Source organism: Seriola aureovittata, chromosome 19 (genome assembly GCF_021018895.1).
Source record: "Seriola aureovittata isolate HTS-2021-v1 ecotype China chromosome 19, ASM2101889v1, whole genome shotgun sequence".
Classification (NCBI taxonomy): Eukaryota; Metazoa; Chordata; class Actinopteri; order Carangiformes; family Carangidae; genus Seriola; species Seriola aureovittata.
In genome coordinates this window covers 19,085,647-19,104,954 of record NC_079382.1, presented here as the reverse complement: position 1 = coordinate 19,104,954, position 19,308 = coordinate 19,085,647, and the positions used below count along the sequence as shown (strand labels likewise).

At 42.6% G+C, this 19,308-nt stretch overlaps 1 protein-coding gene across 3 annotated transcripts in view; it reads right to left on the bottom strand.

The window, feature by feature from the left end:
• Positions 1 to 19,308, bottom strand: part of disp1 (dispatched homolog 1 (Drosophila)) — a 79,712-nt gene that overhangs the window by 17,265 nt on the left and 43,139 nt on the right. For 2 of the 3 annotated variants that reach the window (XM_056405335.1, XM_056405336.1), the window contains one exon: positions 7,619 to 8,354. In XM_056405335.1, coding sequence (XP_056261310.1) covers positions 7,619 to 8,313 — 695 coding nt within the window. In that variant the 5' untranslated portion in view covers positions 8,314 to 8,354. Of the gene's footprint in view, positions 1 to 7,618; positions 8,355 to 13,720; positions 13,964 to 19,308 lie in introns of those variants that run through there. The other variant, XM_056405337.1, reaches the window with a different exon arrangement.

Here is a 19,308-nt window from a genome sequence, read left to right as displayed (position 1 = left end):
AGTGGAGCAACGACAGGTTCATAACCTCCTCAGACCATCTGACATCAGACGGTCTACGGATTACGTCAAATTAGTTTGAGTGACTTACGTGTCAGTTCAAATTTGTTCAAACTTGACTTTTCTGAAAAAGTGACAGCTCCAATCTGCTGCATATACAACTGGTACAAACCAGTGAAATCCAAGCGCAGCGATGATGACGGGGATAACCCCGGCCTCCTTTGAAAAGTAACTCTTGCCTTGCTTATTTCCCTTGACATAAAAAGTGAATATAAGGCCTGGTGTATAGAAGTGGAAAACACTTTGGAGCCATAGTCTGAACCAACTCTGTGTCAACAGCTGTTGCAGTGATCTGGGAATGCTAAAACCCTTTGCACAGATAGAATCATTTTTCAAACACTGTATAATTTGTCAAGGTTGTGTGACTGAGGAGTCCAGGACGGACCTAAACACACCTAAAGTAGTGCTACCAAGGCCAAAGGGTCCCACAGGTGGAAATTTTCAACACGTGAACTTGGACTACGGGAAGCTGTGATGAGCATTTTTTTACTTTTTTCTGACATTTTATTGACTAAACGATTAATCAAACATATAATTAACAGATTAATTGCTAATAAAAACTGCAATGTAATCAGTAGCAAAGGAAATCCAAGGACCAATAATTAATTTTGGCTCAGGTTACTGACACTCAGCTATAGAGAAAATGTTTTTAACGTACATGGTTTGTATCCAACATTATGTATATATTTATTATTTAGTCAACCAATAGATTTAAAAAAAAAAAAAAAAAATCAAATTTCAGTTTTGTTTAAACAGTCTTAATCTTTTCTTTCATTAATGAGCACAATTGTATGTATACTATTTAGTCTGTTTCCAGCAGCATAGTTATATTGTATATTATATATTATATATTAATACAACAGCAAAATAAACTAATGGCTTTATTATATCTCTTGATGAATAAATAATAATAAATAGTAAATTAAAAAGCAGTTTTACACTGGATCTGGGGATTCCCGCTCCAGCATTTTGAGAACCAGTAATTCACTGACCGACTGCTCCTGCTGTTGCACTCACTAATTGATTTACATGTGGTAGAGCTGGTTGGGATATTTTGGTGAGTGGTGACGATGTTTTTGTTTTGATAGTTCATTTGGAAGAAGAGGAAAGGCTTGTTCGCACACGGCCACTTTTTTTATTTTTTATTTATTTATTTATTTTCAAAAAGCCGCTGCTCGTTTTATCTGTCCGCCTGCCGACGCCGCAACGACAAACAGCTCCTGTTTATGGGAAATGCACCGAGTCTCACGTCTCTTAAAGGCAGAACCGAACACTTGCAAGACTTGTAATGAAATGTTATCTAACTAAATAACTCTGGTTCTGTAATTGATTGAACCATGAAAGAAAATTAAGTCCTACAAACCCAAAGACATTTTTGCCACAGTCTGGACACATGTAGAAGTGTGATAGTAATCTTAACCAGCCAGCAGCATCAAGCCATCTTTATCCAGCTGAGGCCTGGCTAGCTGCTCAGCCAGCTTATAAGAAGTTATGACAACGCTGTGCTCACTTCAGGCTTTGATCCAGCTTTATGGGACAGCATGGGCCTTTGATCTGGGACGGCTATCTTTACGGGCTTTGCTTCGTGCCCAGGAACTACACCGTACCACTGAGTGGAGTACAGGAGAGGTCTGAATACTTTCTGAAGCCACTGTGGTCAGGATTAAAATCAGTAAACAGTGTATGTTAAAATCATAATAATCAAAATATAAATCTGAAATGGTGTTTAAATCTACAAAGGGAAAACAACCACACCATCATACTGTTTCTGAAAAATTCCTCCAAGTCACGCATGTACTGTATATCTTAGTTTTGGACTGAAAGTGTTTTTTATCCCGGGCTAACCTTGTGAGTGTGAATGTGTCCTGCTGCAGTACAGACGGGATTAGACACAGGATGTCAGTAAATCTCTCCTATCCATCACAGTCTTCATACAAGCCCCAGCCAGGAGCCACAACATACATACAAACATACATGTACAAATACATAGAGACAAACACACTCTTCAAATGCAATCTCCTCATTTCAGTTGAGTTTGACAACATGAAACATGGGATATTATTTGCTGTGTTTAGAAAGGCTAGAAACAGCAGAATAAAGGAAGCCTACAGGCTTTTACCAGACCCAGATTGCTAGTTTCTCTCCTTACAAATTAACTGTGAAGGTAAAGGGGCCTCAGGGTCACATATCATCACTGTTTTACAACCAGCAGAGGTGTCTCTCTAAGAGAGGTAACCCCCCCATCACCTCCTGCGCCCCATATACTTTTCCTGTACTCCAACATGATCGTATTTTTATCAACAGAATCAAAATAAAATGCCTGTTTTTCTTGTAATTCACTCTGTTCTGTGATCTTTCTGCAGTGATTGACAAATTGGAGCTTAGTTTTGCTGCTGCGCTCATTATTATTTTCTCTGAAGCAGAAACTCAGCTAAATGCCTAAAATATTAGTGTAAAAGTCTTTTCACCTGTCAAAGCAGATGATGAACGGTTCCCTGGGGGGGGGGGGGGCCTCTATTTGCCCTGCTTCTGTTGGTCCTGTGTAGAGGTATGCATGAAGTGAAAACCCCGCTCGACACAGCGAACTTTCACAGTCTGAGGGGATTCAAAAAAGACGTGAAAGTGCGTGTGTGTGTGTGTGTGTGTGTGTGTGTGTGTGTATGCGTTTGTGTTTGTGTGTGTGTGTGTATGCGTTTGTGTTTGTGTGTGTGTGTGTGTGTGTGTGTGTGTAAAAGACTCCACACTCACAGTGTTGCCCTTCACTAAACCTGCGGGTTTGTCTGTTGATCTGTCATAATAAGCAGCTGTAAGCAGCCCACACTCACTCTCTTTTTTCCTTCTCTGTTTGGGAGAGTAAAATATGTGGTGTACCATAAGATCATTAAGACTTACATTCATGTTTAAAAGCTACTATAATTCCTGCAGCTCCCAAAGCAGTTACTGTGACTGTTAGGCCTCGGCTGATAATAATATAATCCAACATCACGATATTTCCCGACAAGAAACTGCTGCACTTAATAATAAATAAATATTAAAAAAAACTTCATTCTAATAGATTATTGTAAAATAACATTATTTGTACAAGGACATTTTTCTCTTGTTTTAGGAAAATAAAACCAACCTCTTTCATTAAGCTGAAGATTTCAAAGCCAGGGGGGATAAAGCCTGACCCACAGTTCTCACACAGATCCACAACAGAAATGTTGTTCCATAGAGAAGCAACATAAAATGCACCAGAAGGCCTTATTTGGTCCGGACGATTGAGAGCCCAGGCGATACACCCGCTCCACAGGCCTTGCAAACAGTTGTTATTCTTGATAATGTGCAAAGCCTTGTCAAGCTGACACCCTTAAATACTGAGCACACAGATCGCTTTCAGATACACCCTTCACTGGTTGAGCCTCGCAACTGTCTCACAAAGAGCAAGAGACCGAAGGACACAAGAAGAAGAAAAAGAAAGAACGTAAGGCACGAAGAAAAATCTGGAGATTGAGATTTTGGCAGAAAGAAAGCAAAGAAATAAATCAGGCAGGTCAACAAAGTGCAGACACACGTGGCCCACCAAAAAATGTTCGGCCACATCCAACTGATAAAAAGTTGCTAAATTACACATGATGAACTGCTCGGCACTTTGCAGTTGTCATGTTTTCACACAGTTTCTCCCGTGTGTCATAGCAACCAAACCACCTGCCGCCTGCAAATACTACGAAATACTCACTCGCTCAAGATAATAAAAGCTGACCTTTTCCTGAGACGGCGTCGGAGGGAGTGAGATGCAGGAATTCTTGCTATCTGACAAGACGTGAATATAAACCAAGATTGCGGTTGCCATAAACAACTAGAGCTGCTGCGAGAGGCATCGGTGAAGAGGGCAGAAACATTTAGCCCCGGGAGAGCAGAGAGTGAGGTTAAATACTCGGCGTGACCCCGGATGGTTGAGTGGCAGTGAGCTGTTTGGTGGCTGTTGCGGGGGCATCGGTGCAGGTAGAAGCAGGTTAGCTGAAGCTCACCGGCCCCGAAGCTCCACATAATCTGTTACGGTTATTTCCTTCCTGACACAGTTCTCATCTACCGTGAGTGTGCACTTGAATCCCCAAGTACAGTCCTGAAACTGTAGCCCCGGTCTAAGTGTGCATGCTTAACTCCAGATTAACACTTCTGGATTGTATGCTTGGGGCTTTGGTTGTCTTCCAAAAGGTCTGAATCAAGACGTCTCAATGGAGCAGCCGCAGCACAGGGGGGAACAGGGTCCAGGCATTTCCACACTTCCACCCCGGGCTTAAAGGCTTTCACCTGAGGCCTTTAAACCTTGCTGGCACACACTGAAGCAACCCGGGCCAAACAGCTGACATCCCAAGGACACTCCGCTTCCTTCCAATCTTAAATAATACACATGAAATGGCTGTGAGAGATAATCTTACAGCAGAGACACAGACAAGTTCCTAATGCTTTAAACAGACCCAGTGAGAAAAAAAGAGACAGATATATGATGGACGGCTGAATCCGTTTTTTTTTTTTTTTTTTTGGTTTCTTTTTGCCGTCCTACAGAAACTGCTGAGTTGTGCCTCACCCCCTCTCCATAACCCGAAGGCTTTTGATCGTTCTCAAAATAGAAAAGTTAGGAAACAAAAGTCTGAGCTCATCTCAGTAAATGGATTAATGTTTTGTGAAGCTGAGAACAGAGGCATAAAAATCCCCCTGTTGTGAAACGCATAAAAAAGTCTCCCCGAAGAGCTAATGTTACATCTTATCAGTGTGTGTGTGTGTGTGTGTGTGTGTGTGTGTGTGTGTGGTGTGTGTGTGTGTGTGATCACAGATGTAATCCCTCAGCTAATCTGGCAGATCACAGCCCTGAGGCAGATCAAGCCGATATCTGACACCATCTTGTCTGACTCCACACCCTCAAATTATCGAGGGTATTAGGAATATATACGATGGTTTATGTCCACGTGTAAGAGTGTGAGTGTGTGTGTGTGTGTGTGTGTGTGTGTGTGTGTGTGCATGTGTGCGTGTGTGAGTTCAAGGTATATTTAACTACCAAACTCAAGCAGCCCTCAGTTCAGGGGTGGAGAACTAAAGACGAGACGAGGTCTGAAATTTTTTGTTAACGTCTGGGTTCAGGGCAGAACTACACAACAGAGGCAGGTATATTGTTTCCTACGTCTAATCTCACCATCTGACACACACACACACACACTCACACACACACACCACTGTACAGGAAAGGGGGGTCGGGGGTTGGAGATGGAGTCTTGGAGCGAACCCAGGCCCTGTAATTCAAACCTGTCATCGCTGAACAAGAGGGACCTGTTTTGGTAAATAAGAGAGCAGCTCGACGCTGGAGACACATACGTCCCACGCCACATCTGCTCTCCATTCTGATGTGGAACAAGAGACGGAGGAGGGAGGGACGGACTGAGAGAGAGAGAGAGGGAAATGAAGACAGAATGAGTGTTAATAGAGAAAAAACTGAGAAAAAGAGAAAAAAGAAAGTAGTAAAGGGCATGAAGAGGAGAAAAAAAAAAAAAGAAAAAGCAGATGCCAGTGAATGCATGTAAATGCCTGCAACACAATCCTGTTTTTGCCTCTCTCTGCCCACCCAGAGTTTGGTGTACATACCCGCTGTGGCTACACAAACCTCATCTTTCAACGCCACCCACAACGCCCGTCTTTCTAATGAAAGTTACGAGGGGAGATCCGACTTAATTTGACTGAGGAAAATTCCACGTCGAAGGAGTAAGTAAGAAGAAGAAGAAGAAGAAATGAAGTTTCATGCAAATCAGACTCCCCACAACGAGCTGCTGCCATAAAAAGGAGCTGACATGAGTAAATAATTATTTCTGCAAAGTTTTCACCTCCTGCCTCCCCCTTCTCCGTGGAGATGGTAAATACGGGATTATGCAAATGATTATGCAAGGCATTAAATGGTTGCAGTTTCAAATGCGGTGGAAGGCCTGTGGTTTTGGAGTAAAAAGGGAAACTCACTAAATATGGATCACTGGAGGAAAGAAAGAGGAGTTTGCCAACAAATGAGTTCAATGCTGACATTCTGTTTCGACTGGAGGAGGCATGGTCGCCACATGTGTACATATATATATATATATACGTGTGTGTGTGTGTGTGTGTGTGTGTGTGTGTGTGTGTGATTGCATGCAGGTTTGATTTAATTTTAAGAAAAACTTGTTCCTCTCTCATGTCATGGATAAACATTGCTTTGGTTGTTTGTCTCCCAACAGCCGAGAGGGTCTTGTACCAAATGCTGAAAAATATCAGTTCACAAATAAGCAGCAGTGTTTGCATGTGGACCGACTTTTAAACACCAGCGTCACAGTCGGATAAGGAAGTCGACTCTGGGTCAAAACCTGAGCTATAGTATGTCACTGATCTCCACGTACAGTGTGGGGGCGGTACATGTTTCCAGGAGCCTGTGAGAAATTCAACTTCATTTAAATAGGAGACTATAAACGGTTAAGAGGAACAGCTAAAGACACAACACACATTCTGAAGAAATGTATAAAAGTTTGTAACAGTATCTTTCCTCTTGAAAAGACTCAGTGGCTCATTGTGGCTTCTGTTTTCAGCCACACTCAAGTTCTTGGTTTGCTTGATTCTGGAAACATGTTTGGTGATAATCAGTTGCTTGTGTGCTGCGAGTGGAAGAGTATGGGTTAAGGCTGGGTGTCGATGTGTGTGTGGCATCGTATCAAGAGTGAGAAAGGAAAAGCAGATGTAAACGCCTGGTCAAATTCTTATTTTGCTTATACTTTGATCAAATAGTTTGTGATTTAAATCATTTTTCACTGTTTTAACTAAGTTACGTAGTTTTTTATAGCTGCTTTGTGCACAAGCACCTAATTTTTTACATTTGAGAATCAATTTTTGCTTAAAAAAATGACTTAATCATTAATCAAAACCATTGTAGATTAATTCTGTCAATAAAGTAATTGATTAATCAACAAATTGCTTCAACTCTAGATCCATTCAAGTGATTCTATTTGGGAAGTTTGACTTATTTTGTTAAAAAAAAATTCCTGCTTCCATTTTAAAAACACGTGCTTGATATGAGGCGTTCTGAACAGCAAAGACAAAAGTTTACCTGAAATAACTAAAATGACTAAGTCAAGTCTTATACCTGTATATGAGTGTTATTATTACTATTGTGTTACATCAATCACTCGCTGTCACTCCTCCAACATGGTGGTGTAACCCCAGTAACCCCATCATATTATGTGTCAGGCCCCTATTTGGAAAAATAAACCTGCTTTGCTTCAAAATATCGTCTTCTAAAAGCCGTGACCACCTCTCCTGCAGTCCGGGCCTAACATGATCCCTTAACACGGATGTGACATGTTGTCAGGTATGGGGGTCACAGGGAGGGGGCACAGGGGGCCTGGAGGGCTGTGAGAGACCCTTCGGTGCCCAAACCGGGGATATGTTAGCAGTTAGTGCACATACATCCACACATTAGTTGAACAGTGAGCTATGACAATGCTACAGGAAGGCGAGTTATAATCTATTAAAAGAAAACATCAGCATCTCAAAGACCCCTCCTTCCCCGTACCTGAGTCCAGCAGCATGTGTGTGACTCTGGAGGTGCTCCTGCCAGCGCTGGTGATGGTGGTGATGGAGACAGAGAGGGGAGGATGAGTGAGGAGGATGAGGGTGGGGGTGAGAGTATGTGCAGGCAGAGAGGCAGCAGGGGCAGGATGAAGCGGTCCCAGGGTGGGGAAGCGAGCCCGGCCCTGGGCCTGTGCCTGGATTCTGAAAGAGCGGGCAGTCCTGCTGTCCACAGGGGCAGCAGAGGGTGGAGTGGAAGTGACAGTGCTGGCAGCAGAGAGGCGGGGGCTGGAGAGGAGGAGATGAAGAGGACGGGGAAAGGGTGGAGGGAAGGTGGCGTTTGGCCAGCCGCTGGGAGTCTGTGACAGCTGGGGAGGACGAGGAAGCGGAGGACGGGGGAAGGTTCCTCAGGGAGCCGTTCTGTTTGACCACCCCGCCGTTTTGGCTCGGCCTGTTTGCTCTCTGGACAGCAAGTGATCTCTGCTGCTTCTGCTGCACTTTAGACACTCCATCCTTAACTGTAACATCCTCATCTCCGTTTGCTGTGAGGCCGTCACTACTACAGGCGGCTGCGAGAGGGTCCTGGCTGTTGCTGACTGGTGTACTGGTGTTTGAGGGGGCATTTCCATTGGCAGTGAGAGGATGGTGCCCTCCGTTACTGAGGGCCACAGGGTCGCCGCTCACATCGCTCAGGGCCATGGTCCTCTCCCAGCAGGCCTGGCAGGGACACTGTCACTCCTCTGGGAGAGAAGAAGAAAACAGAGGAAAAGAGAAACAAGGTTAGGCTCTGTTTGACTGTCAGCAACACAATTAATCCAAGGAGGTTACCAGAGCATGATGCTACAGGAAGGGTGTGACCTGTGAAGTGGGGTACATTCATCATAAATCAATGACAGCTGCTTCTTAAAAGTCCTTTCTTTTTCCAGAAGTGACTCTTCTATCGTATAATGTATTACACATGATATATAGTGTATAAAAGAATGGGCTCTGGAAGCATTGGTAGGTGGGTTTTGGTGGAGGTAGGTGGAGATGAGTTGGACAGGGCACTGAGAGATGATGAGTGGTCTATACCCGGATGAAACACTGGTTAGATGCTGTGCACATGTGTGTTGTGTTCATCTTGGTATCTACGTAAAATAAACAACAGAGATTTCATCTAAAACAACAGGGTTCTGCGTTTTTTCGTAAGTCTGCACAATCTTTTAAAAACCCAAAACAGCCCGGCCTCAGAAACTGAGCAGGAGAGCTTTTTTTCCGCTCAGAATGAGAGGCGCCAAGTGAGCGAGGAGGACAGAGACTGTCTCAGAAAAATGACTGTGTTTCAGCATAAACGTACACTCAGCAGAAATAACTGGGAAACACATTAATCCCATTACAGATGCAAAAAACATTTTTATAAAGGTCGCCTTCTTAACTTTGATTTGTCAACACATAAATCAGAGTTTAATATTTGATGTGCGATGTCCAGTTTGGCACTAAACTGACAAACACTTAATGAAAGCCAAGAGTGCAAAAAAAATAAACTTTACCAACCGAACCTCACAGATGCATCAACAAGACTCACATGTTTTCTTTGTAACTGAGTCTAGAGAAGATGAAGTTACTTTAACTTTAACTCTTACTTCTTTTCTCATCTGCATTTAATTGTAATTTTCTGGTACATATCTACTAAAGGTTAAATGAAAATCAGTGATAGGAAGATGTTTTTTGATGACTAACTGATTCACCGCTGAAATATTTGGCTGAACTAATTTTCTGTCTTCTCATTGGAGCCACAACAGTCAAATAGGGGCCATTTCAGATCAGTGTGATTTACAGAGCATGAATAAGACCCAGCATGAACTGGCAGTGTTCATATAAATTACAAAGCAGGGGACGCTCCTGCATGAGGAGGCCAAACAAACGGTTCCAGGGTGAGAAAAAACAGAAGGTTCACGTTATGCTACAGTTTCAGCCCCGATGCTCCGGGCTTAAATTACAAAATACTCACAGCAGACCGCAATGTGAAAATGAGATTCTGTGGGCTGTTTTAGCAAAGGGAGAGAGACGGAGAGAGAGAGAGAGAGAGAGAGAGAGAGAGAAGCAGCTTTGTGTTGTGATACGCTTGATGCACTTCAAAAGCAGCTGAGTTGTGTTTCACAGGTAACGCAGGGTCGAGGTGTTGGAACAGAGCCCGAACTACAGATCCACAGAGGAGAGAAGCCTGTGAGTGAGTGAGTGAGTGAGTGAGTGAGTGAGTGAGTGAGTGAGTGAGTGAGTGAGTGAGTGAGTGAGTGAGTGCCTCCATGCTCAACTCAACGCGCTTGCTGCTTCCTGTTTAGTGCAGGAGAAAGCGTCATTGTACGTCACTACACCGAGACTAAAAACTTTGGAAATTTGTCTGTGACAGTGAAATCGCTTCAAAAGTTAGTTAGTGCTCGGAATAACACCCAACACTGTTCCTGCACTTATTTCCAACCACTGATCAGCGTAAACCAAAAGTATTAAATTATGATGCTTATCTGGAACATTGGACCAAACCAAAACTTAATTTCCATCTGCCCCAAAACCAAGAATATAAATTGGCAGAGTATCTCTTTCCTGTCGCAGAGTCAGATAGAGACGCGGTGGCCACCGTCCAACCACAGAGGACGGACGACGAAGTCTTGGCTACCAACAGAGGAAAGGTCCGGACAGGTGAGGGACAGACAGAGACGCACTTCCTCTTAAAATGAGACAAATAAAATGTTATCAGAATGGGCTGCACCTAATGACTACTTTCATTAACGTGTTCTTTATTTTTCTGATTAATAAATGGATAAATAAATCACCTTTAGTCGATAAATATAAACATATATATAAAAAAAATACTGAAAATGCACATCACAAATTATGAGTGAAAGAAAACGTCTTCAAATGCCTTGTTCAGTCCGACCAACAGCACAAAACCCAAATTAGTTGATCAACTCACTCACAGATTGTTGCATCTCTATTTCCACAGTGCGGAACTTCTAAACATCGCATATTTTTTTTTTTGTTTTCCTCAGGGTGTATTGTGAATAACTCACTTTTGATGCATGAAGCCAGAGCCACGACTCAACTATCAGTGATGCCATCAGGAGATTAAACCCTGAACTGGAGGCCGATGACGTGGAAAATGTTTCAGATGCTGCAGACCTAAACTGATTACTGTAGTCCTTTGCACCCATATCCCGTGGAATATGATTCCTTTGTGCCGCCACGACGCCCACTCAAAGTCGTCGTCACTGAAGCCACATCAAAAATGATTTAGATGCCACGCCTCTTATTTGTAAATCTGTTTGAACATTAAATTCTTATATATAGATTTAATTGACTTACATTCTAATTCTAAAAGTAACATAAGCACCTTCAGTTTAACTACTTCAGCTCCTTACTTTACCCTTCCGAGAAACCTACACACACTCACAGGTTTTCATTTCACACACAACATGACCCCCGAAAAATATTTCGCCGCAAAAAAAAAAAAAAAAAAAAAAGGATGTGCTTGCACTCGGGCGCCAAGCGATACATCACAGCGGCCTGTTTTTCCCATCCGACCCCGAGCGAAAGACATGCGGCGTATGCGACCAATGCGCTCTGTGACACCTCCACATGAGTGAGCGGTGAAACATGAGCATGACAGCCCCTGTCGGGTCAGGGGTGGCTGGGAGGATGGGGTTGAGAAAAGGGGAGGAGAGGAAGAATAACTCCGGAGCCTGGAGAGCTCAGAATAGCAGAGTGCTGAGGGAAATCCAGATGAAGTCATTAGTCTGGCTCCCACAGCTGTCAAGAGCCTGTAATGACTTAAAAAGGCTGGATGGAAACAGGAGAGTTTAATGGAGATTAAGTAAGAAAAAAAGTGGTATATAGAGAATGGGGTTCGGTACTACAGTGTAGAGTTAATGTGTGTGTCTTTCTGTTGTTTGGATGTAAAGGAATTCAGCCTCAACACTGTGTGTGTGTGTGTGTGTGTGTGTGTGTGTGTGTGTGTGTGTGTGTGTGCACACCAATGCAGAGCGCTGACAGGCAGGTGAGACATCTAGGGTAGTGTCTGTGCGGACACAAGCAGGGTCTTGTGTCTCTCTTCAAAATAAAAGCTGACAGCTGGACGAAGCTGCACCGTGAACAACTGGAACTGAGGCTCAGAAATGCCTCCGCTGTTCCATCGATCTACCAAGGAAATTTGTCTTGATTAAGAAAAAGCCAGAATAACTGAATTCAAGGACATGAGCTCTGTGGCGAGAGTAGCCTGGTGGTAGAAACTAACTGTAAAAGAAAAGAAGAGGGTAATGCTTGCAACCAAGAAGTGTTAAGTAGTAGAATTAAGATTTCCTTCTTTGAATATTTTTACTTCATCCTTTCACTTGTCTCATGAATTACATCTGGATCGCTGTCCTTTCAAACAATAATAATAAAACTTTCATTTAGTTTCTGGTTGACTAAACGTACCATCTTTCTAACTGACTTTGAATGCTTTGAAAAGCGGAGCATGAAATATAGTGTCACTGAATCTTTTATCATCAATTAATCCAACAGGTGAAACTGTCTAGACTTCCAAATGTGCCAATGTGTCATTTCCAATACAAAACCTGCAGCTTCAAAGGGATGAAGCTGCACTTATTCCCCTTTAAACCCCACCACAAGTCCTTGGTCACGGGAATTATTAAGTGCAAACCCTTAAATAACCAAGAAAGTGGATCAGAGACCAACATGTATAATGATTCCCAGGGCAAGTGGTTTGGTGTAACGCAGGTGATGACGAAGCGCTTCTTCTGCCGTGAAGTGAAGTTTTTGATTACGGGGTGTGAGCGAGATGGCGAGACCTCAGGCGACAGGCAGCTACGCAACACAAGGCAAGGCATCATGCATCCCTTTAATTAAAACTAATAGGCAGCAATTACCAGGAATCAGTCAAGAGATGGTTAATAACCACATTGCTTCTAATAATAATAACATCAACAACAACAGGCAGTCGCCCCCTGCGAGGGGCGTGTACGCTTGACGTGGCTTTAGGACACAAACCCTCTGAAATGTTTCTGGTTGTCAGGAGAGATATTGGACATATTTGACCTCCTCGGGGCACTTTTTTTCACAGCTGGGCTGTTAAACATACCGATTTGATGGTGCTGGCTCAAGGCTACAGCGCTGAGTCTCAAGGTAAATTAGGTGAACACACTGAGATAACATGCCGTATCTATCATTCCATCAACCCACACGTCCAATACACTCATTGGGTTGACATCTGGATTAGAAAGTGAGAATAAGATGAATTCGTTTATGCCTTATAACTATGTTAAAATATCTTGAATGTAGATAAGATGCTGCAAATGCGCTTAAACATGTTAAAAGTCTACTTTAATTTACTATAAAACGTTAATGTAGAACATCTTCCCAGAAAAGGTAAAGCCCAGTATTTACATCAGCGTCATTCAGGCTGTAGGCAAAACAGTGAAAACATAAGATAAATAATTTAAATTCACTTGCATTTAATTTAGCTTCTTCTGAAGGGCTGACATGAATGTTGATGATAGTAAGACATCATGGTAACTGTCATGCTGAACTAAGTTATAGTAGGGTTGGTTTATTCAATGGGACAAGGGTGATAAGGACAAACGAGCACAAACAAGCTCATTAATAATCTTTTGAGGAGAAAAAAATGTGAATTAATACTTTTTTAGGATTAAGTTTTTCTATTTTTTTTTTTTTTTTTTTTTTTTTAAATCAATCTACTCATTTACAATGAAAACAATAATTCCGCTACTTTTAGTGTAGGAACATCAGCTCTGTGAAGAAAACGGTAACAGGAAAAAGAGATTCTGACATCCTAACATCTTGGACAGACTCACTAACGCTCAGCACCGGAGATGCATTGAACTCTCAAGATCTTGATGTTCTTACAGCTCCTGAACTCATGAAGCCGCACCGCGCGCCTGACGCAAAACCGACTTTCTGGTTTTCTCCAGGAGTCCAGAGAAACTACATACACACACACACACACACACACACACACACACACACACACACACACACACACACACACACACACACACACACACACAGCAGACAACTACAGTCTGAAGAAGAGCCAGTGTTCACACTATCCTACCGTGTTTTGCGTCTCCCGGTGCTTTGCGCTTGTTATCGCCGGTGGGTTCTACAGCACGCGGCGCTTCGTTCAGCACCGAGGATAAAACAAACCGAGACTCCGCCGGGTTCAGTTCCGATATCCGCGAGGCTGCTCGACCGACACAATACACCCCGACAAGGCAGCAACAAGTACTGAGGGAGAGCGGGCTGTTTCTCATGGAGTGTGTCCTGCCGGGATGACAAACAGCTATACACACACACACACACACACACACACACACACACACACACACACACACACACAAGCGCCTCTCTCTCTCTCTCTCTCTCTCTCTCTCTGTGGAGGGACGGAGGCAGGAGGCGGTGGGCTGGGACTGCACCGAGGAGCACTGATAGGACGGTCACACTGTCAGCTTTAACCCGCTCACTGCCACAACGCTGGCACGCGCCAAGGTACCTCTCCCGCGCATTATCACACCGCTTACAAAACTTTAATAAAAAATAAAAAAATGGAGGAAGATAGTGGACTAATAACTATTAAAAAGCAAGAATATACAAAGATAACTAGGCTACATGAAGGAAAACATTCACAGCTATCAGTGCACTACTAATATAAGATGTGTGGAAAAGGAAAGATATTCATATTTCCAAAACATCACATACAGATATGCAAGTTTAGAGGGGAAACAAACAGGAAATGCTGGTCAGTACAACTTTAAAACTGTATTTTACCTGAATAATTCAGGCTACTTTAACTAGTTCTTATCAAACACTAAAATATGGAGTCATAACAATAACAAACAGAGTAGGTAGGTATATTAATATAAATGAAATGACCACAGTATAGGGCTTTCAACATCCCTACTTACAGAGACAGCAAACTGCCTTTAATTATCTGAAATTCTACCACATAATTCCTTAATATGGCCGCACCCGTTCTTCACACATTGGTTTACTTAAATTATAGATTACTGTTCAGATGTGTTGGCTGCTCCTCTGGGTTTAGTTTAATAACTACTTTTAAATGCTCTCTTTCCTCTCTCCATCCCCACCCAAAGCAACAAAAGCCCTGTGGTTTCATTCAAACCTCAGAGAGGGTGGAACTGTCCGAGTCAATACATCCTCAATTTAATATTTTCATTTTAGAGTTTATACCTCACTTACCCAGGTATGAGGACTCACATTAACACGTGTGATATTTTCTTCAACAATTATGCCATTTTTAAAAGCATTTCAGGACATAGACAAAAAAATAAAATAAAGGCATCTGTTAAAAATTTTGACCAGCTCCTTTGTTTTCTTGTCGTGCTATAGTGTTTAGCTCAGAGCTTATGTCTTTAGTAAAGGGATTATAAAGGGATATAATTTATGTAACTAAGTCTACATGGCACATATAATGTCTGCAAAACCAGGAAATGTGCCTGATTTTATTTAGTTTATCACACACAAGTTCCAAGCTTGGGCTGGGAACAAAGCAGGAATCAAATTCATTGTAATCTCACACTCATCAGTGGTGCCTGATTTGCTAAAAGAAATACCTCATCTTTACAGACTGGAGACTCTTCTGGAAACACATTCTGCTCACAAACAACTGATTCTTCTCAGCAGGGGAGGAGGTTTATCACAGGGAATGCTGGGAAGGCAGAGGGCCGTACCTGGCTTTAATTTCAGCTGTCCACCAGGATTAGGACACAGTTCATATAGCAAGCTGTAATCATCTGCAGTAGTGAGGTACTAATTCACAGCTGGCCCCCGAGGCCAGTCAAAGCCCAGGCCATTTAGTTCTTTGTAGTAGTCTCTAATAATAATAACCCTGTCCTAATAAGTTGTGTTGTGTTCATTGTGTTGAATTGTGCTTCTCTTTTATCTTACAAGACATTACGGTTAGTTCCCACTTTAATTTGTGATAGCATATGTTTATACACCTTGTTTTTTTTCTAGATTTATAGCATTACAACTGTCCAAGAATCAACAAACTGCAGCCTCTTAGAAACATCTCATCGCTGTTTTCAGTTCCCAAACATACTTCATATCATTCTGCTGAGGCTCTGAGCCAGCTCCCTGTGGGTGCAGCAGTGAGGGAGCTGCCCGTGAATTATTACACAGCTCTTCAGCGGCCCACTGATGGTGGTCATGCGGCCGGGAAGCTCAGGACAGTCTGTTGAAATCACAACACAAAGGCATTTCAGCGCTAACACCAGCGTCCAGCTTCTTACCTCCACCAAGAGCAACACTGAGTTGATAGGTGGCGTTAAACAACATTACAGAGACCGGGTTTGGGTATAGCCAGCCGGGGGCCAAGGTCGGCCCGCATGGAGCTAAAGAAGGAACCACATCAAAGGCCGCACTGTACCAGGAAGGACGGAGGCCCTGGTGAAAGCCCAACGGCCTCTGGGATGATTGCACACAACTCATCAAAGTGACAGGTTTAGCGGACAACAAAAAAAAAAAAAAAAAAAGGAGGTTGGAACAGTTAAAGAAAGAGGGGAGGGAAGGACAGAGGAGGACAAGATGTTTCTAAACAATTTAAGGCTTTGGCATGGCATGTCAAAAATAATGCTTAATGTGTCTTCAAACTTGCTTTTAAATCCTTTTTCCAAGCCCAATTCCAAATTTTTGGGGTTAGAATAACTATCATTCCCTCTCATTTTGGATTTGTTAACTGAAGCAAATGTGGCACATGGAGCAAACATGCAGCCCCGAACAGCAAATTGTTGTTTTCTTTCTATGCCCAACGCAGAGAGAAGCGCATAAAACCTCAAACAGCTGCACAAAAGAACGGAATGAGAAGAAAAAAAAAAAAACTCTTTACAAAAGCCTTCATCCTGTAAGTTTAAACATGACCCAACTCGTCGTGTGATTTAAAAGCACATTAACAGTGATCTAATAGCAGAGCATTCAGATGCTGGATCGTAATGTGCTCCGACATATATGCAGGAAGGCGGCAGGTAATCCTAGAAGCCCTCTGAGCATTTCACCTTCCCCTGCATGCGATACTGTCTGGCGAGCGAGAAAGAGAAGGAGACGAGGAGACAACGAAGGAAAAAGTGAGAGCTTGAAAGTCTGTGTGGTGTTTGAGTGTGTGTGTGGACATCTGAATGAACAAAGAGAAAAAGGAAAAGGTGTGAGCGTAATTGACTGGGTGAATAAGAGACTGAGAAAAGAGGCGCTCCCGGGCAGCGCTGATCACGCTGCTCCGTGGCTTCTGTAGGTCTGTGATTCGGAAAACAGGGAAACCTTATCCCTTCAACACCTTGGAGGTGAGGACGGACATCTCCCATCCGATTAGTACCGAGCTCCCTGACGTCTGCCCAGAAAGACCCGAGGGGGCTGAGGAATGGCTGAAACCTGAATGAGAGCTAATGTTTGAGTTGCCCTGCATTAAAATTTAGGTACAGGAGGCTTTATTTATAGTTCAATTTTATTTTCTACCCCTCTGCTGTATAATGTAAATCTGATGAAAACTGTATTTATTACACATACAATGCACAAGGAAAGCTTGAATTAGCACCATATGTCTCACACATGCATATGTTTTAGTTTCTTGTAGGGGATGGTGCAATGGATTGACATTTCTTTGCAAACTACTGTACGTCTTTCTTTATAAAGCAGCCACTGTTGGCCTATCTGTAGCTTTGTGAAGATGTGTATGCGTTTGATAATGTGTGTCGACATATTGTGGATCTAAGTTTTGGCTTCAACGTTAGGAAGACCTGTGGTTGGTTTGATTTGGGGCCTGTTGTTCCAAAGTGTAGTTGAGTTTGGGCTGATGTCAAAATCACTATGTTGATTCATGTCTAAACACGTGTCTAGACCAGGTTTTAAAATGAAGGACTTTCACAGCAAAATAAATTTGAATAAAATCACTATAATCAGTGGTTTAAATCAGTGCAAACCTTTCACGTCAAGTTCAACTTTGGTGAACTTTGACTTACGAATTTGTGTTGTTGACAAATATCAAGTCGTCTTGACAATGCTAAACTCTCCTGTTGGCGTACTGTGCTGTAAAAGATGGAGGACTTTTAGACAGTTATGAGACAGGATCAGTTGTCCAAATACGTCTTTTGAATGAACTGTGTGAACTTACAGAACGATTGGCAACCAGGCATAAGAGGCTCAGAGAAGTTTTTGTCCCCTCTTCAATACTTCATTGAATGATGACGCACAAACAAACTCCTGGGTAGTGAACAGTTCAGTACAGACACAAAGTCAGGGAGCGATCGTGACTGACTACCACTGGCTTATTCCTGGCTAATTATCATGTTAGCGGTTAGCTTGCTGTAATTCGCTAACTAACCAATACCACAAAGCCTCTAGAACCATATATTTCATAAAGAGCAAAAGAGCAGTGGATGAATTTGGGAGTGCCACTTTATGGTGTGACTGGCCTGAAGTCCAGGTCTGAACAAAGTGTGTTTCTTTTCTTTTATCACTGATTTTGACAGTTTACATGTTTCTGAAAAGAGGTGACATATGTTTAAGCCTGGCAACGTACTGACTACTTTAAGTCTTACTCATTAGCCGCACAGGAAGTTAATGCAGTTTATGTTATTTGCCTGACACAACAGCTGATATAATACTGTAGGGCCAAGCAGTCTGGACCCTCAGGTTCTCCGTTCTCTCAAAGGTCAGCACTGTCAAGATGGTTTGCAATTGGTCAATGTCAGATATTTGCATCGTCAAAGGTTCCCTTAATGCATGAAGTATATTTATTTTATTTTATTCTGCTCACTCCTGGGACTCCATCAAAATGAACTGATTTTGGTTTGAACCGCTTTTATGTAAGACGGTGTGGCCATGTCCGTCTTCTGCTGCTCAGGTTTACGATACAGCTGTATTACACAGCTGTACAATAAAGATTTCGGATGATTAAAAATATAATTGCATCTCAGTGAAATGACACGTGCTGTGCAGTCTGTGGGTTGACACACAACCTGTGACAAACACAGGGCGTATGTACCGGATTATGCCTGATATTTTCCTCCTGGCAGATTTTGAAGGCGCGTGTAGAACAAGTGAGTGGAGCAACCATGTTGTTGTGGTTGTGCAGAGACATGTTGTATCCAGATGACCGATCTGTCTGTTTCTTATCATTTCCTTTCATGCGCAGCACAGAGATAAAAGAAAATGACAGACATGAGAGCGAGTGAAAAAAAAAAAAAAAAAAAAAAGGAAAAAGCGAAAGCGTTGGCTGGGACTAGAAGAGATTGGCAGACGGGTTTAGCTCCACTTCCAGTCGACATTCTTCTCCAAGGTGTTAGCAACTGGAAGGTGCGAATGACATCACATGCACATGTTGGACTCACATTGGCTGGCAGGTGGCAAAAACCCAAAGGCAAGAATACTTGTTGATTTGCGGATGATGAAATGATTTTGATGCGCTGATGATTTCAAAACTATTGGAGATAATAACCTAAAACGGCGGAGCAAAAATGCCGTTCCCTTCCATCGCTCGGCTCACAGTTTTAAAAACAGCCTTGAGCTGACAGAGCTGCTTAGCTGTTTAGTACTGTACTATTAAACCAGACTCAAACACGGCATTGGTAGAGGTACAGCCGAAAAGTGAAGAAATTATCTAATAATAAAAAAACAAAACAATCAGTATTT